Source organism: Nesoenas mayeri, assembly GCF_963082525.1.
Source record: "Nesoenas mayeri genome assembly, chromosome: 1".
In the NCBI taxonomy this organism is placed as follows: domain Eukaryota; kingdom Metazoa; phylum Chordata; class Aves; order Columbiformes; family Columbidae; genus Nesoenas; species Nesoenas mayeri.
In genome coordinates, this window is record NC_137541.1 from 95266671 (window position 1) to 95290711 (window position 24041).

Consider the following 24041-nt stretch of genomic DNA (forward strand, 5'->3'; position numbering starts at 1 on the left):
CTTCAACAAATCTAAACTGAACTAGTGAAATGAAGTGTATTAGAAAACCATCTTATTTTCATACAGAAGACGATATACAGCATCTCAAAAAAAAAAAAAAAAAAACAAACCAAATAACCTAGTTCCCAAGTGATATAAAAAGTCACAGTATCACTGCCTCCAGTAGTGAGGTATTGTGGATAGAGGCACTCATATTGGGTCACAGGATGATTTCGGTGAAAAAACAAGTTTGTCAGTTGCATAAGATGCATGCCAGAAGAAGCAGGGGAGTCTCGGAGATTCATGACATGTGCCCACACCAAAAAGAGGAAAATTAACTTTCTGCAGCAATTCAGGAGGTTCGGGCAAGGTGACAGGTCATCGCTTGCCACAAGCAGCCTCACTGGAAGACAGCACTGAAAATGCCGCAGTTTCAAGAAAGGCTTTCAGTTTCAACTGGAATATTTACTTTCCTCCTCACTATAATTCACTACTATATATAGCCATATATGTTACTTAGGATATAAAATATATGCTTTCTGTGATAGTTAACAGGTAAAAAAACTTATTAAATAAATGTAGCACAAAAATAAATGGGCAAATCTCTCAGAGTAATTTCTACAGCTGACTTGCTGCTCCCATAGCAATCACTTTAATGCAATGACATGCTCTTTACAAATGCCACATCACGCACCTGGAGCTACTTTCCTGAGTTTGGACTGTAAGCATGACAGCAGGATCTTGAGGAGTACAAAATTATTCCAGAATAGCCCCAGTAATAGGTCTATGCTGAGAGTTTAGGGCTTTCTGTGATTTTTGTGATACCCACGGCCTTACCTAGGAATTAATGGCCCAATCTAAGGATGTAGCAGTTAATGACTTTTACAGTCCCAGTGTAGAAAAACACACGTAGTCAGGCTCAGGTTCAACCACCTTACTATATGTTTAAGGATACACAGTTATATCTGTGCACACACTGCTGGATGGTATAACCAGTCCTAACACTACGTCTCTCATCTTAGACTTCATCAGTAGAAAAGATATTAACATCCCTTTGCATCTGCCCTAACCTGGAGTGAGAGGGACCAAATATTTAACTACACATTCTTCATCTACTCAATCAGCTAACTTAACAGAGCAAATAATACTCTAAAATCAGTAGACCTTTATTGAGTGGATGTAACTTTACGAAGGATCATATAGGTCTGCCGGCTATGAATATACCCTGTCTTTTGAGATTAGCCAGTGAAAATTGATTATAACTATAAATTCTTAGAGAAATACTTAATAGGCATGTAATGTTTCCTTCTCTGGAAATACCTGATACAACTGGATCCTACTGTGAAGGACTGAACCATTCCATGGAAGTCTCTTTGGGAAACAAGTTAACAAATATCAGGTTGGTGCAAAGGGAACTGTGGTTTTTGCATTGTTGAAATTTGCCACTTGCCATTGGATTACATTCTTAAATAAATGTGCTTATGTTATACATAATTTTAATGTGCTTCTCTTGTTTTATGTTTTTTTATTAGTGACTTATTACTTGCTGTTTATTTCATATTTATTTTAGACTATGAAGCAAATCTGAGCGATTTTATTATTTAAGTTCAAAATGGAATGCAAATCAGTGAAGTCAACTCACAACATCAACAATGCATTTGGTCCAGGAACTGCTAACAAATGTACAGTGCAGTGGTGGTTCAAGAAGTTTCACAAAGGAGACGAGAGCCTTGAAGACAAGAAGCATAGTGGCCAGCCATTGGAAGCTGACAATGACCAGCTGAGAGCAAATATTGAAGCTGATAGTTTTACAACTACAGGAGAAGTTGCTGAAGAACTCAAGCTAGACCATTCTATGGTCATTTGGCATTTGAAGCAACTTGGAAAGGTGAAAAAGCTTGATAAGTGGGTGCCTCATTAGCTAACCGAAAATTTAAAAAATCATCATCTTGAAGTGTCATCTTCTCTCCTTCTATGTAACAATAAACCATATCTCGATTGGATTGTGACGTACAACAAAAAGTGGATTGTATATGACAACTGGCGATAACCAGCTCAGTGGTTGGACCGAGAAGAACCTCCAAAACACTTCCCAAAGCCAAACTTGCACCAAAAAAAGGTCACAGTTGCTGTTTGGTGGTCTGCTGCCGGTCTGATCCGCTACAGCTTTCTGAATTCGGCAAAACCATTCCATCTGAGAAAGATGCTCTACGGATCAATGAGATGCACCAAAAACTGCAATGCCTGCAGTTGGCACTGGTCAACAGAAAGGGCCCAATTCTTCTCCATGACAGTGCCTGACAAAACATCACACAACCAACACTTGAAAAGTTGAACAAATTGGGCTATGAAGTTTTGCATCACCTGCCATATTCACCTGACCTCTTGCCAACCAACTACCACTTCTTCAAGCATCTTGACAACTTTTGTAGAGAAAACACCTCCACAACCAGCAGGATGCAGAAAATGCTTTCCAAGAGTTTGTCAAATCCTGAAACACAGATTTTTATGCTACGAACTTATTTCTCATTGGCGAAACTGTGTTGATTGTAATGATTCCTATTTTGACTAATAAAGATGTGTTTGAGCCTAGTTACAATGATTTAAACTTCATGGTCCAAAACTGCAATTACTTTTGCACAAATCTAATAAATCAATCAATCAATAAATAAACAAATAAATGACTAAGCATATCTATGTAATAAATTTATTTAAAACAGAGATTTGCTAGAGCGACACAGAATATAGTGACAAAGTAAAGGTGTTATCGGTATATGCTAAAACACTGGTGTTATCTGTGCTGTCTAACATAACAGTGAAAGTAAGAACTCGAAAGCTCAGTCTTCAATACACTTCTGTATTTTCGGAGTTAGCTCTGCCACTGTATGGTAGTAAGTAAATACAGGCTATTCTAAGTCTTTATTTTCCCACTTTTACTGAAGAGATTAAGATGTCAGTTTTTGTTACACATGCATTTTTCCTTTGCTAGGAGTGCGCATCACCATAATGAGTAGATTCCAATAGCACTGTAGTTGCTTCCACATTGCTAAAAAGTATTATGGTATCAAAATCATGCTTTGTCTGTCAGACTAAATTGATTTCGACAAACTGTCATTTAGAAAAAAAAAACAAAAACAACTGTTTGAAATAAATCAATGTTTTATTGCAATATTTCAGTAAATATTTCAGTATAGTTTCATGTTAAATTAGCCCTACCAGCACTACAATAAAAACCATTTTGACTGCTCATGGTAAATATTTTTTAAAATCTGTTCTATTGAAAATACTTCAATTTGAAGATTTTGCTGATTCTAGGCCAAAACAAACATGTAAATAATAAAATTGCCAATAAATGGACAGTTTGGTTCCCACACAGCTCAGTTAATGGCAAGCATCTGGAAAGTGACCTCAACAGAAGACTTCACAAGATAGTAACTCTAATACTTGGTATTCTCCTCCCCTACACTCCAGACTTTTTTGCAAGGTTTCTACAGGAGTTCTTCAAACTCTGCAAGAATAAGAGCTCTAATTCCTTCAAAGGCACCTTGTGCCTATTGTCTGCCTATCCGAACATAGCAGGAATCCACACTGGAAGCTGACAAGTTACAGCAGAGGCACAGAACAAGTAAGCAATTGTGGCTTCTCTTGCACCATCTGCTCATTTTGCCAAAGAGCATTGGAAGACATGCTAGAGAAGAATTCGAGCAGTTCACCACACCACAAAAAACTGAGAAAAATATAGTGAGGATCAGCTTCTCACAGAATCACAGAATGTTAGGGATTGGAAGGAACCTTGAAGATCATCTAATCCAATCCCCCTCTTGGAGCAGGAACACCTAGATGAGGTTACACAGGAAGGCGTCCAGGCAGGTTTTGAATGTCTCCAGAGTAGGAGACTCCACAACCCCCTGGGCAGCCTGTTCCAGTGTTCTGTTACCCTTACTGAGAAGAAGTTTCTTCTCAAATTTAAGTGGAACGTCTTGTGTTTCAGTTTGCACCCATTACCCCTTGTCCTATCATTGGTTGTTACCGAGAAGAGCCTGGCTCCATCCTCGTGACACTCACCCTTTATATATTTGTAAACATGAATGAGGTCACTCCTCAGTCTCCTCTTCTCCAAGCTAAAGAGACCCAGCTCTCTCAGCCTTTCCTCACAAGAGAGGTGCTCCACTCCCTTGATCATCTTTGTTGCCCTGCGCTGGACTCTCTCCAGCAGTTCCCTGTCCTTCTGGAACTGAGGGGCCCAGAACTGGACACAATATTCCAGATGTGGTCTCACCAGGGCAAGGAGAACCTCTCTCGACCCTACTAACCACCCTACTAATACACTCCAAGATGTCATTTGCCTTCCTGGCCACAAGGGCACCGTGCTGGCTTATGGTCATCCTGCTGTTCACCAGGACCCCCAGGTCCCTTTCCCCTACACTGCTCTCTAATAGGTCATTCTCCAACTTATACTGGAACCTGGGGTTGTTCTTACCCAGATGCAAGACTCTACACTTTCCCTTGTTATATTTCATTACATTTTTCCCCACCCAACCCTTTGTCTGCCCTCTCTCTGCTCTCTTCTTGCTTTTCAGCATACCTGAGGCTACAACGATTGACTTATCTGGAAAACTCCATACCAGTTCCAGGGTACATAAAAGTGAAGAAGATGCTGAGGTGAAGAACGTGAGGAAGTACTTACTGAGAAGTTAAGACTGTGTGTTGGTGAAAGCTCTCTGTGTGTAGTGGAAGCCATAGATTATGTCTAATCTGAGACACCTGGGAACTCATCATTGACTCCTGAGTAAGGGTGCATGTCTCCAGGCACCATATCTCAAGAATGTCCTGGCCACAGGATAAATATCCTGTTTTCCACCATTTTATGATGCAAATAAAAATTATATTGCCTATTTCAAGAGATGCAATACTTAATCCTCATCTCTATTAAATTTTCTGTTTTAGATTTAATGGTGACTTACTTCTGAAGCTTTATCTTTTGGGGAAGGGAGAAGTAATCAATTCTTGAGAGAATTCCTGTTCTGCATTAAAAAATACAGATTTTAATGGTTTTCAAAATGTATTACAGTTTCTTTTTAAAAAAAGTTCATTGAAGTCATCAGAAACCCTCATCTCAGGGATTACACACTCCTATCCCTTATACTGTAGAACTCAGTATTTTAGGTGAAAGGAGCTTGAGAAAAAGTAATCTCAGGCATAAATTAATCCATAACTGAATATCCAAAGACATTCAGATTTTCTCTTCCTGAATTCCCAATAACATAATTCAAACATTAGCTCAGAAAGACTTTTAAGGACTAGTGCAATTTAAAGCAAATGAAGTCCTGCTTTGAGATTTCAGGACTGGAAAAGCTGGACACAATGATCCTTGTGGGTCCCTTCCAACTCAGAACATTCTATGATTCTATGAAAAGTCCAGGAATTTAGGGGCGAGTTTACAGTTTTCCCCTTTACATTTGCACAGACACACAGTGCTTTATACTGTTTGTACACCAAAGTCTTATAGCATTCAGAGGAAACAGTTAGTAAAAGTAAACAACTGCCAGAAATCTGCATGAGTGCACAGAGGTAGCTTTCACTGCGATTAACACTCAGCAGCTCTGGGTGCTTAATGGATGCAATGAACAACAATGATGACATGGCTTATAACAATATGTTGCAAAAAGTATGATCTACAAGGAAAAATGTGGTCAAAAACTACACATAGAGCTATCTTTTAACCAGGTGCATATTAGCTAAATAAGTGGAATCATTCAATATCCCTTAGCTTAAGCATTAAGAAAGCAACTGCAACCACAGATATTCCTAAACTGAAAATCATGGAGGCTGGGAGATTTTTCCAGGGAAGTCTCACTTTTTTATGCTATTCATTAAATATCTGATACTAGCCTCAGTCAGAGATATGATAGTGGGCTAAGAGACATTTGGTACAAGCTGATATAGCAATTCTTACACCTGCTTACCATTGCTTCTCAAAAACAGTAGAGAAATAAGAATAAAGATGAAGATATGACTTCCCAACTAGTTGCTAATTAAGTGATGAATAAATAACACATCAGATGGGGACGTGCTTCAGCGTCCCAAAATGAAATGACAATTCCTTCTAAAAATGGGAGTCAGTATGGTTTTGAGTTATCTATATTAGCACCGTAGTTCAAATCAGGAATGTGCTTTTGAAGCGGATCTGCCAACTGCTCTCCCTTGCTCTTCCTTGTTTCACATCGCAAAGCTGTCCAGGAGCATGTCAACTTTACTCCTTTTGGATGGGCTCAGACCAGAGGTGCTCTCCATTAGCACACCTAAAGCCCCAACTATAAATTGTTATGCAGCCCCACTGCACCAAACCAGAACTACTTCTACAAAGCGAACTCCCAGCAGAAGCATTTAATGTGGACACTGGACACACAGCTGCATTTTGCAGACCTGCACCTACTGAGCTGCACAGGACCAGCCTTTGTCACCAAAACCTGGACCAGATCTCGGGAGAGCAGAGTCTGTCACTGGTCTGCTGAAGGATGTATGACATGATTCCTCTCTTGTCTGTGATCCCACATCATAGGACTATTTAATTCCTTTAGATGGAACTTCAGGAGCTATCAACAAAAAACAATTTCCACGGTTATTTCAAATGCCTGGTTAACATGACATTCTGGTAATCAATCCCCTTAAAGACCTACAGTATTGTACCTGGGTTTTGTAAACTATCAATCCCCCATCCACATCTCACTTGTCAGGCTCTTCATTAGTGAAGAGACGCATTTGGGCAGACTCAGACCCTCTGGAGCCCATGAGCAGTTTGAAGGTCAGCCTGCAGAGCACACAGGTACATCTGATCAGCTCAGTGTGGAGAAGGCATTTTTTAACAGAAATCTTACAGATTGCTGCTATAAATGGAGAAGTCAGTTGGTTTCATTCTACACTGACATGTTTCCAAAATAGACAGTTTCCCACTTCTGTTAACATAAAGCCTGTAAAATAATTCTACATAACATAAAAAAAAAAAAAAAAGAAAATAAAATAAAAATATCTGTTTTGATCAGTACATATCAAACAAAACTTTATCTGTGTTAATTTTATCGACATTTCTCCCTCATCTCTCATGCACACCGAACATCAAATATTTCCTTGGAGCCCTACCAGGGAAAGTGGAAGGGAAGTTCGCAGCACAGAAAGACTCTAAGGGTGGTAAGGATGGAAAGAGCAGGGTGATGCATTCACACAGCTGGCCATCACACGCAGCAGGGACAACCCACCAGTTCAGTATCAGCTATAGGTCTGAGGCTTGTGGACTCTGGACTCATGCATTTCCTTCAGGGAAAAAAAAAAAAAAAAAAATCTGGGGAAAGCTAAACTGCAAACATCCCTGGAGTTTCTTGTCATGGAAAACTGGGGAATTTTTTTTCACCAGCTATGAATTCCTGTTGAGAATTCAACTTTGTTTAAAAGTTCAACAGGTATGGCTTAGAGAGGATGTTTAATAAGGCTCAATGCAGTATAGCCAGGACATCTGGAAAAAAAAAAAAAAAGCTAAATTTATTAGGCCTACAGGTTACCACATAAATTTTTCAAAGACACTCTGTGGGTATGTCTCTACTAGTGAATTAAACATGACTAGAATATTAAATATATACTCTGGCACTGAGGCCATGTGGCAAGAACATCTTGAGTCCTTAATATCAGACCTTCTCACCCTCCAAAGACGGGTGGCCACAGCCTTGCTGGGTACCAGAAGTGTCTCTGGCCCTTGAGGACTCCTGAGCAGCACCTGGGAAGCCTCTGAGGGACCACCAGCCAGCAGGGGCCAAAATGGGCCCACAAAATGCTCCAAGAATTTATTGATAATGTTGGCTGGACTTTCAGTACTCAGGAACATTTTCTAAAACTGTCATGAAATAGACTATTGGCAGTGGTGTCTGTATGTGTATCCTCACTGCCTCTTTTGTGGAAGTTGAGAGAAGGAGCTGAGAGTCATGGTGAGATGACAGAAGAAACACACACACACATACACATGCGTGCCAAGGAAATTCAGTTCCTGGGGATATTTCTTTGTGGTCTGGTAGTAACTGTTGAACTGTAAAGTCTTTAATAATTTCTTTGGGATGTACACTAACTCTAAATGACACTGAGCCCCTGGAGATTATTGAATAATTAATAAAACATTTTTTTTCTCCCCTTTTATCAGTGTCTAATGTTCTAGTATGTTCTAGTAGGTTTATTCCCATGAAGAGAAACCAAGAAAAAAGTGGTGTTGGACCTGCTGGCAGATAACAGACTCTGAATAAAACAAAACTTCTTATTCAGTTTCTCTATTTTTCACTGGAAATTTTGCTTTAAAAGTACTAAGACAACAGTGTTTTGAAAATATACCGATTGGATCTCCATCAGGTAGAGCTTACAGTCAGAACAGTGTAAGAGAAACATGGGAAAAGTTGCCTTAAATCATCTTCTTGTTCTTCTCATCTCAAAGTGGCCAGACTGAGCCAGATCCCAGCATGAACTGCAGCAGAGCAAGGACTACAAAAATACAATGCTGACGAATCATCCAAGCATCAAACAGACTGCACTGCACACAAATTCTGCCTTCTGCTCATCCTTTCAAGCTTCTCTCCATATCCCACCTAGATGGAAAGGGAGCATTAGCTCCAGGAAGGTATTTCCAACAGCGTTTTTCTTCCCTTCTGCCTGAAGGGAATCCTCAACTTATTTACTCTCCTGCATTGATATGACAACCAACAGCCAGACTCCAGAAAAGGACCTGGCCACTTCCTACACCTTTGGATTAAAAAAGCCTCTTTTCATACATAAAACTTATGGTTCATCACTAGACAATATACCAGCATAAATCTTGACTGGCATTACAGTTGGTGGCCACTAAAGAGAACACTCAATTAACAACAACAAAGATAAACTGGTGAATGATGAAAGCAAAAGAGCAAGTTTTAGAAGCACATCAGCATTTAAGAACTCCAGCCAATATTATTGCAAAGCTAAGGAGTAAATTACATTGTTCACATCTGTATGGATATGTTGAACTGAATACCAGCTGCCATTCTGCTACGTGTGCTGTTGTTTTTATAAATAACGAGAGGGCAGAATGAGGCCTAAAATTCATACAGAACGTGGGATGATCAGTAGAGTTAACTTTGAAAGAAGTTTTTTCAAAGAAATGAAGATTCAAAGTATTTTTGGAATTTAGTCATACAATTCTTTTTCTGCTCTTCACACACTCGCCAATAGTGACAATGCTGTGGTCCTAGTGTTTCAGGGAATAGACACAGGATGGAATGTGTGGCCACTTCTCCCCCTTCAAAGGACCTAAAAAGTCAGACTATGATACCTAACTGCTTAAAAAATCTAGTCGTGGAATGAAGCTCTGTGTGTCTGTAGCTTTTGTGCCATCCTATGAAGACATGATGGGATAAGCTGATGGTCAGGATACTGGCATCAGCACTAGTTTGCTGTGCTTCTGTTGGTCTGTGTGACAGCCAACAGAAAATGGGCCAAAACCCCTTCTCTTCAACACCATTGAAATTGTACCACTGCATGCAATAGCCAAATTTGACAATGTATTTTCCCTGGATAGGAAACTGTGTTCTTCAGAAGTCTGATATGGTATAATATTCTAAAATAGTCTCCTCTGAAGTTTTTTCAGTCAATCAATAAAATAAACATCTTGGAGGAATATTGAATACATGGTTTTGATCACATAGGGACTACAGCTCCTTCTGAGTAACTGCCTACTTACCAATGTTTTTTGTGAAAGACAATAAACATACCCTGTCCCTGATGAGCAATGATAACCAAATAAAATCAAACTTTCATTCTACTACAATCTTACAGTAATGTAAAAATTGAACAATTCCCCTCATGCCTTCCTTCCCTGTGTTCTCTGATTCCATTAGAAACAGTCACAGTTCACAGTATGGTTCACTACGGCAAAAGCAAAGATAGAAATAAATTGGAGGATTTTTTGGCAAAGGTCTCGTCTCTCAAGTCTTCTCATGTTTTGACCCCTTATTTATATGGCACAAATGTGGATGATTCAAGTCAAGATAAATAAACAAATAAGACATAGCATAACAGTATAATGAAAAATAAGCACTTTCTGTTTTCAAATAAATTAACATGCCTGTACTGACAGCCATGCCACACTAGTAGAAAAGGAGACACGGAAAAGGATTTGAAGCTGAGCACTGAGCGATGAGGCAGGGCAGCCATCTGTAGGCAAGGATGTCTTGAAGAATACAAAAAAAGCCTAAGTGGCAGCAGGTTAGTTGTGCTGCAAAAAGTGATGAAAAAATATCACACTTCTGACAAAAAAGATGACTGGACAGTAATAGAGATGAAGATTCAGCAAGGGACAACAGGGAGAAAATGGAAATATGCTAGTAGTCTCAGTAGAAACTGAGACAAAATTTGGTTACAGTGATAGATGACCACAATTCAATGACAGATTGAGAAGGAACCCTGACACTTTCATCCTTTGATTGCCTTCATCAACATTACATCTAGTCAATTATTCACACCCATTACTTCCATATATCTCAAGATTTATCACTCATCTTTGAAAGGCAGTATTTCATTTTATGTCCTCTAGAAGCAATTAACTAAATCCATCTTCTGAATCTTCAGCATTGTTACTGCATTATTGCTGTGTTTTAATCAAATTCCTCAGAAGTGATCTGCCATTAAGTATAGATTCATCATAACATTTTATTTCAGGTTTGCTTTGATTTTGTTATCATGAAGGAGGTCACAAAAACATATCAATGCAAAAAAAAGACATAGGGGATTCAACAACGATACACTTGGTGGGGTGCAGGTAACATTCAGTATTGCTCCGTAAATGTTATAATCAAACAGCATAGTGTTACAAAGAATTTCAGAGCTCATTTATTACCTTGCTATGCAGTAGCAAGCATCAGCTACACTGAAGCTCAGAAGGACTAGCTAATTGTGTGCCAGAAATTAGCAAGCTACATTTGTATTTAGCTTAATTCAGCAGTGTTTTCAGGGAGAGAGAGGGATCTGGTTTTCCCACAATAGATTTTTTTTTTTTTTTTTGGTAGACTGCACACCTTAGGAAAAGGACTGGAAAAATAACGTTCAGAAAATGCAGCCTCCTGCTTCAGAGCACAATAGATGTGGATAATCAAGAGTCAAGATGGAAGAGAAAGTAAAATTGCAAAAGATTCATACAGGAGTCTCATGAGATTTGGCCACCTTCTTTGGCTATTAAAAAAAAATCATTCAGGGACTTTTAGAGAAAAGAATTAACAAATGACTATGGTTTCTCTCTTAAAGACAGCTGTTCAGTGAGCATCAGCAGTCAAAGTATACTTATCTGAGTCGAATAATTTTTTTTCAGTTAAACCATTTTGCACATATAGAAGCCTTCGTGCCAGGCTACTAAATATCATTACACACGTGTCTCTGGGTAAATTAGAGGAATATAAGGCAAGATTATAAATGAGATCCTTTTAGAGGTGACTAATGAAGGAAAGGAATAACATCATGAGTGTTAAAGCTAGACTATTTCTTTTAGAAGGCTAAGCAAAAGGAATCTTCTTCAGATGTTAAGTTTGTTTTGTTTTTAATGTAAACATAAATAAATACTTCACTAATGGATAACAAGATCACTTCATGCAAACTCCTGGCTTCCTTTTCCAAATCACAGCATCAGCATCCAATTCAAAAGGCACCTCACACCACATAAATGGGTATGCCGGGAAAGACGTACAGTATCAACCTTGATGCAGTACTTTACAATCAGGTTAATAATACATGAGCATATGTCTAAAGTGGGTCTACTGGAAAGGTAAGCTGATGAACTATCCTAAATGCATTTTCTAATTCACTGCCCATTTTTTCCTTCCTTCCTTCCTTCTTTTTTTTTTTTTTTGTTTTCCCTGTCCATTTAAGGGGGCGGGTTTATAAAAAGAATTGTAGGCAGATAATCAACATTTTTAAAATAGCATATCTATTCCAAAGCTAGCTCAACCTTTTTTTCTGGAAAAATAAATGGAAGAAATGCCAAAGGAGACACCATTTTTTTATTAAAAGGAAACAAAATGTTTCCTGCTTAAAACTGTTTTCTCCTAAACACCTCTCATTCATCACACAAACACACAGGTACTGCTAACTATAATACTTCTCTTCATATTCCATAATCCCTTACTGCATTCTCTGTCACACGAGGTAAAGGTGAAGCCCAGTCCACTTCATATGGCAATCAACTGCTACCTATATTCTAGGTGCCTAACGAAGGCTGCGTAGGGGACTCTGTTACTTTCTTTAGTTTGTTGTCATGAAATCCTCCACAGAAAGACTATTATCTACCTAAACAGAGGTGAAAAACATCTCCATTTGGATTTAAATGCATGTTAACTGCCTGATGTAGCTGACTTGGATGCCACCTCAAGCTCCTTCTTCTCTTAATCGGTAGCTGTCACTCATCTACCAGAGCTTTTTGCTCTATGATGCAGCCCAACATGCAGCTTTCGAACTGTGTGGGAAGTCACTGTCAAGGGGTATGACGACAAGCAAGACCAAGAGAAACAAATTTGCGACAGCAGTTTTTCCATGTGCAGAGAATATTTGTCCACCAGTTTTCCCTAGAAAACACATTCTCAATGAGAAACAAAGAGCTCTGACAGCAGGGCAGAGCCAAGAGGACGTGGAGGTGTCATCCACTTCACCTACGCCCAGAATTGTGACAGATGGGCATTTGGCCCAAGCCATGCTCCCTGTACAGAGAATGGAAAGAAACAAGCTCTCTACAGTGAGTTATCTTCTAATACACGTACTGCCAGTCAGAGAGGATGTATCAGCCTCGGGAGAGTCACAGCTCTTTCACTAGAAAGGGTGACTCCATAACTTGACATAGATGCAACAAATTGTGCTTTTTGGGTATATCTAGCCAAGAAAATAAAGTGAGCTGGGGAATTTTCTGCTCCGAAGGACAATGGCATGGCATGGCACAGCATGTTTCTATCTAGACTAATTTATTTCACAACACAAGTAGTTGTATTCAAGCTGCCTACTGGGAATGGATCTGGCATGTGCTAACCCGCTAGAGAGCACCCGAGCATCACTTGGGAAAATACTGGCCAAATCCATGCCAATGATTAACATATGATGGGTGCACACCTGAGCTCAGGCACCATGCTCAAGCACAGAAATCTTGACATTCTACAGATGATCAGGAGTGTCACAAGTCCTAAATCCAGGAGATCCATACCCCCTGGGATCCTTTTGGAAACAAAATGAAGGGTCATATCTATTCTGCAACTCCTGCAAACATTTTCCTATGCAAAGTTCCAGTTGTTTTGGGAGACATTTTTCTCATCAAAATAGAAAGCCTATTTTACATGACTGGAAAATGCTTAAAAAGGCCAAGTGTTGTTATCTGAATAGTCCAGGAAGTCAGAAGCTAAAGCAGATCAATGCGGGCACACACAAGTACAGACATGTCATTATGTTACATTACAAAAAAAAGGCCTAAGCTCATCTTTTATATCTTTAATGAGTAATAAGACTTACTGCATTGCTCAGTACTCCCACCTTGAGTTGGTGTGTTTTAAAATTCAGAATTTAAATGCATTTTTGTATTGTCTTTTATTTTCAACTTTAAAATTTCAGTGCTTTTTAAAAGGCACAGTGGTGTCAGAAACCACCACGAAAAATAGCTATCTGCTCACAAAATGGTTTCCACTGATTTACATTTTAGCATTCTCAGTCTAGTAGATTCAATTTCTTCCTCTTCCAGACTGATTTCCCCACTGAAAAATGTGAGAGGGGCTCAGCTTCCCCTGCAGAGCCAAGCTGAGCTCCTGCAAGGGGAAGCCCTCAGCTCTTTGATTCTGCACCAGCCCAGCTGCAGAGTGGAAAGTCCTGCCCAACCAAGCTCATGTGGCATGTGAATGGGATTATACCTCACCATTTGATGTCATAACTAAGTAATGAGCTCATGTGCTAAGCCTATGATGAATAAGCAACCACCTGAATGGGAGGTGTTAAAATACCCCTTCTGTGATCAGGAAATAGCCATGTGGGACACAAGGGAATGAAGCTCTTCCTTTCAAGTAACTTTAGGGTTAACAGACCAGCAGATTATGATAGTGGGGCTATCTTACATCTCAGTCAAAAGAGCAAGGGATGAGCTATTTTTAATCATATGGATTTGAGCTTGCTTTTAAAGGTTATATTCTCTGTCCTACATGTATTTTGATTCAAGACTCACACAAAGTCTACCCGAAAAATCTTCCATAGTTTAAACTGTATACAGAATTTTACATGCATTAACCTGCTAGGCAATATTACTTACTGCTGCTAAACATCAACTGTGTACCAGTTCAGCAGTCTTCTACTTACCTTTGAAAATGTATGTTAAGGAGGAATAACAAGCAGAATTCATCCCAACACTAACTAAAAATTGAGCATCTATCCTAGGACAGTCAACTCCTCTCATTGTCTCCTCCGCCCCATTACCCTGTTTGCACTTCTAGACAGGCACTTCTGGAGGGCCAGTCATCCTTACTGTCTTGAAAAACAGCCTTGGAACATAAAAATATCATTTTATGGAAGCACTTCTCTCTGCTAAACGGAGCTCTGATGCTCGGCTCTGGCTGGATGCTGGTCATATGCTGGATAACCTATTTAAAGCTTGTGGAACCAGTCATGTTCAAGCATCTAACTGCCACCGATACAACCACCCTGTACTGAGCTCTGTGTTGACATAACTTCACAGCTTCCAGAAAAGGCACCAGCTGCACCAGAGGTACCTCTGACATCTCTGCAGAGTGCTGTATTGTGCCAGGGAGACATACCCATGAACTAATGAAAATTTGACATTCATATTAGTATAAAGAAAAAAGTCATTAACTGCTATTGAACTGCCAATTATCCAGTGTAACTGCAGACCTCCCAGCACAGCTGTTTTACCTTCCCTCTCTGCTGTATGCAATATTACACTCATATTGCAGGTTACATTATCACAGCAACATGTAACTGGCTCCTAACTGCTGAGAGAACAAATTATTTTGCCAAAATTATTGGTTCAAATCCATAATTGTGAAAAATGAATTAGACATGCCTAGACTTGGGGATTTTTTCCTTGCAAGCTCTGTAGTTATAAGGAACTGTGAAATTCAATTAAAAATATTAAATGAACTCTCCTTTTGAAATGATTCTTCTTCCAGCTATTTTTTTTACTCTGTGTCACAGGGGAGAAAAAATAAAGTTTGTCCTGGATAAGCTAAAACCCCTAATGGTAACAAAATATTACTGAACTTTTTCCATTGAAAGCTTTTATTATCCTTCAGTATTGATGGATTGCACTTGATACTACCCAAGTTTAAAGTATTTATATAATCAAATCTTTATTAAAATGAAAATCGTGGGGAGAAGTGTATCGTCACTAAATTACCCTAATGCTCCAGTGACACTTGAATGAAAAGTACTCTTAGAGTCTTGAGACTGAGGAAGCCTCAAGTTACAGATCATGGGAGGTTGCCGAAGTATACCACAGAAGTACTAACATGTGTTTGTTTTATTTTTCCCTAAACATCCACCACCAGCCAGTACCAAAGTCAGGACACTTGACTGGTTAGATCTTTAGTCAGATATGTCATGGATGTTCCTGTGTTTGTGTGTTGTCTTCTGCCAGGCATGAGATTGTCTGCCATGCCTTTAATAAACTGCTATGTTTTCTGTATGACTGCAGACATTGAATTAGCTGAATAAGCACTCAGTGCATGAATAAAAATAGTCATATAAAAAACATTTTTCCTTTCTCTCTTTTGTCTTCAAAGGAATGGGAAAAATTACTAGGCACAGAGTAGATATAAATCCATAAAGTTTCTGTATAATTTCTACTTGTGTATAGCTTACATGAGTGTACTTCTTCATTACTTGGGTATGATGAAAGGCTGTCGACACAAGTAAAAATTTACCCATGGTTACATGCACTGAAGTCCTGACCTTGTACTTTACAACTCATTTTTTTATGACCAGTATATTTGAAAGGACATACATGTGACTTGTTGCAGTCCATGCAAAGATACCAAGAACACAATGGAGATACATCCACAACATTGGTAACGAATAACATCTCAGATGGCATGGCATATCCTTATGATGCTGGCATATATTACAAACAGCCTATGGGAGACCCCTGACCTTCTGCAGCATCAGCACGAGATCAGCAGGGGCATCTGAAACCACACCATGACATGCCTGTGTGTACAACTCATGGGAGTATTGACAGAAACACTAATTAAATCAGAGCACAGATTCACAGAAAAACAGTGCTGTAAAATATCTCAAAGCATCGGCTAGCCCAGCCTCTCCAGAGGCAAGAACAACACCACCAAGAGTCTCTTCTTGAAAACCTGCAACAAAGGAGATGCTACAACAAATGTAGTTAGCTGAAAACTAATCTGAAATCAATTAATTAATTTCTTCAGGTCTTACTTCAAGTGGTTCTAAAGAGCAGCTCATCATCCTTCTACCACCAGCTACCTACATATTGGGAAATTTATGTCCTCTCTCAATACTATTTTTCAGTGCTAGAAAAACCAATTTACTTCAACACAGCCACATATACACTGTTTTGTAATTGTTTTAATTAGAAACATTTGTTTCCCTTCCTTATACCTCCTGTTCAATTCCATCTCCCCGCAAACCAGTGCAAAAAACACTGGACACACCATTCTTGCTCAGGCTTCACTAACGCTGGCCAGAGAAAACCCTGTGTTTCATAAATGACACTTGTAGTCATGTACCCAAGAGTAAGATGCATCTTTTTTCAATTGTACTGCACGTGTGACTTTGATTAACTTTTTCACTTGCTTTAGCCTCTGGTCCAGTAAAACCTCCATGTCCTTTTTTTCTGCACTGTTGCTTAGCCAATTCTTTCTAAGTACTGGATTCTTCCTTCTCACAAAACGTAGCGCTTTGTGCTTGCCTCTCCTTTATTTATGGCCATTCTTCTAATTTGTAAACATAATTTCAAATTCCCCTTTTCTCCCCTGAAATACTTGCAATTATTCCAGATTGATGTCATCACAGATTGTATCTATTTCATCATCCAAGTCAGGATGATTCAACATTGGCAGCTGGATTTGGGTTTTTAAAAGCCTATTGCCACCTCCCAGCAACATCAACAACCTCATGGTGCCTGCATAAGCAGGTGCTTCTTCCCCTTCACAAGGGCTGCGTTCCTGCGCCGATAAGCAGAAGTCTGTCATGAGTTGCCTTAGCCAAACAAGAGTCATTCTCCTGTCACACCATCTGCCACAAGCATTTCTCTCTCTGTTGACAGGAACTATGAAACATGTCAGGAGTGGAGAGACAGAGTGAGGCAGGCTGTGGGAGTTCACAGGTGTTGTCCTGAGGAAGAAAATTGGATGGCACCAAGATCTTGAATCCTGTGTTCAGTTTTGGGGCCCTCACTACAAGAAAGACATTGAGGTGCTGGAGAGAGTGCATAGAAGGGCAATAAAGCTGGTGAGGGGTCTGGAGCACAAGTCTGATGAGGAGCAGCTGAGGGAACTGGGGCGCTTCAGCATTGAGAAAAGGAGGCTGAGGGGAGATCTTATTACTCTCTGCAACCACCTGAAAGGAGGTTGTAGCATGGAGGAGGTTGTTCTCTTCTCCCAAGTAACAAGTGATAGGACAAGAGGAAATGGCCTCAAGTTGCACCGGGAGGAGGTTTAGATTGGATACTAGGAAAAATTTCCTCACAGAATGGGTTGTCAGGCATTGGAACAGGCTGCCCAGGGAAGTGTTTGAGTCACCATCCCTAGGGGTGTTTAGAGGATCCATAGATGAGGTTCTTAGAGGCATGGTTTAGTGCCAATATTGGACTCGATGATCTTGAGGGTCTTTTCCAACCAAAGTGATTCTATAATATGATTCTATGATTCTAAGACAGAAGATTCAAAGGAAGCATGCTCTTCTTTCCAGTTGGCAACTGGAGGGCAAATAACCTGCCAAGACAGTCCTCCAGGAGCAGTACCCGTAGCTGCTGTCTCCTGGTGGATGGCTTCTGACTCATCACCAGCACAGCGATACCACTCTTTGCAGGCCATGATGGCCTCAGGAGATGCCTCCCTGCTTGGGCAGTATTTCTCTCTTCTTCCTTTTTTTTCTCTTATCTATCAAACACATACATATACATATACATATACAAGTTATTTTATGGTCTATCTGACATATCTATTTAGTATGATGCACTAGTCTCCCTAGGTACATTAAATTATATAAAAACAAAAATCACTATATAAAGTTATATATTCTATTTGATACTCTCACATTTGTGATCAAGTTATAAGCACTGCATACATGAATCTTCTTCTATCTAGAAAACTTGTGTTTGCAATCAGAATGATTATGTAATCAACTCTATTAGTACAACTCATTTAAATTCTCCATCTGAATCTTCAAAGCAAAATATGTCACAACTCAGTTACGATTTCCTGCATGAGGTAACTTCGAGATTCTGTTTGAAAAGTATTTAGAAAATGGCTGTTTATGGCAGGAAATATCAAGTTTATTTGTGATAAGAAACATAGGTCACATTTCATCATGCCTAGCTGCAGCCACCCGAAGACTAACCAAGTTGCTGTGGCTCTCTCCATAGATACTCAGGAAAAACGGACACTACCCAGAAAGATGACTCTTTCCATCTTAAAAAAAAACCTCACACACATATCTAAGATACCTGTTACAAATCAGTGCCTCCTCCTGATTCCAGAGTGAACATGGAAGATGAGCTTTGGCTGGACACGTAGGGAACAACTCTCCTGAACAAGGGTGTCTGATGCTATTTTGAATGCCCTGGATTATGTAGGACACCTGCATAGGGCTGGCAGGTACAGCACATGATCTGTTGGAGTCCCCTACCTTTCTGCAGTGCATCCCAAGTCCAAATGGCATACCCTGAGGCACGTAAAATATCAAAGAAGCACTACCCCCTACGCAGCCACATTCTGTTCAAGAGCCCCATTAACTATGATCATAGTTCAGCAACCCAGCATACATTTAGACATCTAATTGCATACATCTCAATTTACATGAACTGAATCCCAACTCATTTTTTGACATTTAAAGTAAGACATGACAAATCCCATCAACAGAAGTACGAAGGTTCTGCACCTTCAGTACTTCAGGTGAAGTATGAATTAACTCACCTAAAAATAATTATTTATGCATCCCTATGAAACTAGACAATATTTTCCTTCAGTGAGTAAGAACTTCAGTTGACCTTAAAGCAGAAAGTAACACAGTTTCTCAGAAAGATATCGAAATTGCTTTGAAAATCAGCAAGCACCCAATGAAGTCCATATGCGTACTTGCAGTTTTATAGTGGAACATATGTAAAAATAAGAAATTATAGCGTTAGCATAGAACAGATTACATCTTTTTCAGAAACAACAACTCAAAAGTTTTATGGTCTGACTTTATATCAAACTAATTTTCTGAGTACAGTATTCCCAAAACAGCAGGATGACTATTTAGCCAGTGATTCCTCCTGGCTTTTGCTGGTTTAATTTAATTGAAATTAGAGCCTTTGAAAAACCCGGGATGAACAGCTCTGAAGTCCACTCTATACACAAGAAGAATGCAGACAGCACTTTAGAGAGCAGTAGTGCAAGTTTCCTTTCTTATAGGAGATCATACTATTCTCTGCAAAAGGTTCTAAGGAGAAAGGTTCATTTTTTCACTTATCCCCTTGTTTTCTCTATCCACTTTATAGTTTTACCTCCCATAAACTATAAAACATATCCTAAAATGATGGTAAATTGGAAACACAGCACTTTAGTCTTACAGCTAAAATGATGAGTTTAAAAAGGGGGGTATTTGGAGACTCAGTGTACTGTTTATTTAACTTTCTAAGGATAAAAAAGCTACAGGAGTAACTGAGTGCTTGAAAATTATATGCTCGAAACTAACCCATTTGATTCACAGACCAAATGTTGAACAAGCATCAGACTATAAAAATATACTGGATACTGTCTGACTGGAACTAAGTTGGCAGACTAACAAAAAGCACAAGAACTATTTCTTTTTCTGTTCACATAATTTAAGCAAAACATACCTCTAAACCACAGAAAGTACAGAATACAATCAACCCAAATCATGCAAAATGAAAAATTATAAAGCTAAATTATTAGAACCTGACAAAAGTAATATTCCATACTCTTTATTTGTAAAATGACTTACAGTATTTTCTCAGTATTATGTCTGTTATTATTGATCAGCATTTTGTTTGGAGACGTACATTACTGTACATTTTACAAGCATTTACAGCAGTCTTAAATGCAATTATTGGAGGTATGCACAAAAACAGGTAGGTGGTTAAGTACCCGATTACAGGTATAATTCATGAAAAAGGCAAATAATAATGGGAAAGCATGCACAGGTAAAGCAAGGAAATAAAGCACATATGGAGATATACATACATATGTATATATAAATAAGCACAGGTCATCAACAGACTGCAGACTTCCTTAAACAATGAACTTTTTACATTCAACTTCATTAGTTCATTCTACTACCATATATAGGACTCAAAATATAAATATCAAGGCATATTATTTTTACTTCATAAATGTTTAGTATTTTCAGTATAACGTAAATAGTATTGCAGAGTAATAATTTCAATAATGCTATTGAATATTTTCAAGATGTTATGAAATCAAACAGAAACTGTTTATTTAAAACTTCTCAGTAAAACAATTTGATGCTGCGCAGTCCTGATACTTGCATCAGTCCTCCTGATCCAGCTTAGCATTTCAGTGTTAAAAGTAAAGAAAAATGTTAACTGTTCCATGTAATCTGAGGAAGATGCACATTACTATTTAATAAGTTTATTCTAAAAAATAGCTACAGGTAGCCTGGATGGATGAAGGGCAAAGGATTTTTAATAACGTTCAACAGAAAGAACAAAAATACACAAATAAATTTTTTCAATGTTGGAAACCCAAATGAATAACTAGTAACTGAAGACTCATAAAGGAATGTATTATATATAAGCCTACAGTTTGATTAAGAATACAAAATAATATGATACAAACTGTAATTCTGGTTACAAAAAATTGCCATCATATCACTGAAAGCTACATTACAGGCTGCCTAGAAGGCAGTATAATAAAACTTGCTGTAATAACTTTTTATTTATATTCATAAAATTGAAGAATGTTAATTCTCTGGTTATTTTATTTTTAATATAGAGATGAATTTTAACAAGCTAATTTATAAAAGGTTACACCAATGTCTAGTTTTAAATCGAAGGAATTAATGTCCATACTACCACAGTTCATAGAAAGAAATTCTTGTAAGACATTTCAATAGCTGATGAGGCTAAAGGTCAATGCTCACAATATCTGCTTGGAATTAAATGAAATAATATGTCAAAGATTAGAAGTGTAGCTGGTAACCACTCTGAAGTTCAACAGCAATACCTCAGGTCTTCAAACTAACTGTGACTTTTTTTTCCCCTCCAAATTGCTACCTTACAATGTATACTTCAGTAATATTGAAAAGCTCTTTCTGTTCATCCTTATTCATTGCTTCTTGATATTTACTCAATAATCTTTGCAGATCAGTATGAAGTTACCTAAAATAAGTGGAAGTAATCAGCTCAGGCAGTACTTGAATATAGCTGTGTTTGGTCAAAGAAGACGTCTTTTAAAGGGAGAAGAGACAAGCCCAGCTGAAAGTCCAGTTGCAGTAAGGTGTTTACCAACCAGAAGTCCATTTTTTCCTGAAGTAAATTAATCCAGTTTTTGTAACAACAGCACTTTAGCAACTCCCTTCAGAAACATGTACTTGTTTCTGTTATAAGATCTGTATTGATATTTTTCAGGCTTTGCATTACCCCCTGAGAGGGCATAGAAAAAACCTCTTCACTTCTTTAGAGCTCTGGCAACTAATGGGAAACAGTGGGCACTGACTTGTGGGGCAGCTGGAAACTAAAGTAATTGTCATGCTGGCCCACTGTTTGCGAGAAATGGAGGGCACCCATCTTCCTGAGGAGCTCTTGTCTTACTCAAGATCTAATTACCCAGTCTAGGAGCACAACAAGCAGAGTAATTACTTACTTTTCCCTATATCCCTGCTACAGTGGGTTAGACAAGTTGTTATTTAAATCTAACAGGCTTTCCTACAGCTTGGAAAAAGAAAGAAACAAAAAAAGGCCACAAAAAGCACCATCTATCCTCTCATTTTCTTTCCAGTCTCCACCTGCCTTTCTCTGATATTTATTGCCTATGTGACACTTCACATACACCAAGTGTTATGTATTAATTTAATGCATAATGTAGTGCTTCCCTAAGTCTGGAGTACAGCCAAAGAGTGTGGAAGGTGGCAGTGGGGATAGTGAAGTCAGACTTTTCAATTACTCTTCAAAGATTCGGCTTCCATTTATTTGAGAAGCAATCCGACAGGTACAGAAAAGCCTGTGGAATATATGAGGTGTCTCTGCAGCTGCCTGAATTTGCAGAAAGCCTAAAATAAACTCTTGTAAGTAGGAATTATCTCATTTGTTCTTCCTGAATGATTAGGCAGATGTTAGTGGTACTTTTAACTGCAAACAGGTAACTGTATCTCTATTAAAACTATTTTTTAAAAGATCAGAAGCAGAGCAAAAAGTTTCTATCTCAGTACTTCGGGTAGACCAAGAGAAAGAAGGAAGGGGCAGGATTAATGACAGTGCACAGATCATGTATAAAGCCAAGCTATGTTAGCTTGTAACACTGCAACAGTGCATCAAAGCAGGGATAGCGCTGGTGTTAGTGTCATATTTACTGAAAGAGAGCCCAGCTTCCGAACACGCAGATTACTATGTTTAATGCCATAAAAGTAACAACAGCATTGCAGAGTAGGCTGATCTTTTAGCCTCAGGTTTGCAAAAAGAAAAATCTGAGAGACAGCAGGAACAAGTAATTTGCTCAGCAACATGAAAAATCCACCTCAGATTTAGGACGAAAAACAGCAATCCTACCTTCCAACACCGAACTACCAAACTGCACAGAGCCGGGGGACGAATCGCAGAAACACACTAAACACCTGCCTTTTCCTCAGCGAAAACTGACAGCCCCCGAACAGCATCGCTTCGCGAAGCAAAACGACAATTCCTCCAAAGCCCATACGCAATCGCGCCTGCTCTGATTGCTCAACAATAATTGACAGACTCGCACATGTCTGAGTTTATCCACCGACAAGCTGAGTTGTTTGTTTTTTCCCCCTGAACCACGCAAGTAGCGGGGAAATGCCGGCAGCCGCGGCCCTCCGCCACTGGCCCGGGAACCCCCTCGACCGCCGCCGCCAGCCCGCTCCGTTCCGCTCCGCATCCCGCCGGCTGCGAGGCCGCGGCAGGTGCCAGTGACCCGGCGGAGCCCCAGCGAGCTCCGGCCGGGTGGGGGGACATGGAAAAGGAGGGGGTGGGCAGGCGAGCCGGTAGCCTCGGGCTCGGCCGCGCCACGCACACCCGCGGAGGCGGCCGCCGGCAGCGAGAGGAGAGAGGAGGAAAGGGGGAAAGCGCGTCTCCAGGGAAATAAAGTTTTCAGGCGGAGAGATGAGCGCTCGCCGCCCCGTTCAGATCGGCCGCCGCCCGCCCGAGCAGCAGCGACTTCGTGCGAAGGGGAGGAACGGGGAACGGGCGGCCGTGACCCGCCGGGCGGCAGCCCCCCCCTCGCTACTCACCATGTTGACTTCGGAAACCATGTCGATGCTGGCGATGTCTATGTTCATCCCCACGCAGACGGGCGGACCTGCGGGCAGAGGAGACCGTTACCCGCCGCCGCTCCACGACCTGGCGGCGAGAGGGGCCGCGGCAGCGGGGTCGTGGGAGCCGGCTCCGCCGTGCGGGAGCGGCGGCAGCCCGGGGGAGAGCGAGGCGGTGGGGGGGCTCCAGGCGGCGAGCCCGGCCAGGGCGACTCACCTCCGAAATCCGGCCGTAGGCGGATGTCGTAGCCCTTCAACAATTTATCCACAGTTTCTTTCACGAAGGACATGTTGCCGGGGTCGTTCACACTGTGGGGGCGAGAGAGATG

At 39.9% G+C, this 24041-nt stretch overlaps 1 protein-coding gene across 2 annotated transcripts in view; it reads right to left on the minus strand.

Moving 5' to 3' along the window:
* GABRB3 (gamma-aminobutyric acid type A receptor subunit beta3) overlaps window positions 1-24041 on the minus strand; it is a gene marked incomplete at both ends in the record, with an annotated part of 196096 nt that overhangs the window by 85660 nt on the left and 86395 nt on the right. For both annotated transcript variants that reach the window (XM_080363485.1, XM_080363486.1), the window contains 2 exons: window positions 23692-23759; window positions 23930-24021. In XM_080363485.1, the coding sequence (XP_080219611.1) occupies window positions 23692-23759; window positions 23930-24021 (160 nt within the window). The remainder of the gene's footprint in view (window positions 1-23691; window positions 23760-23929; window positions 24022-24041) is intronic.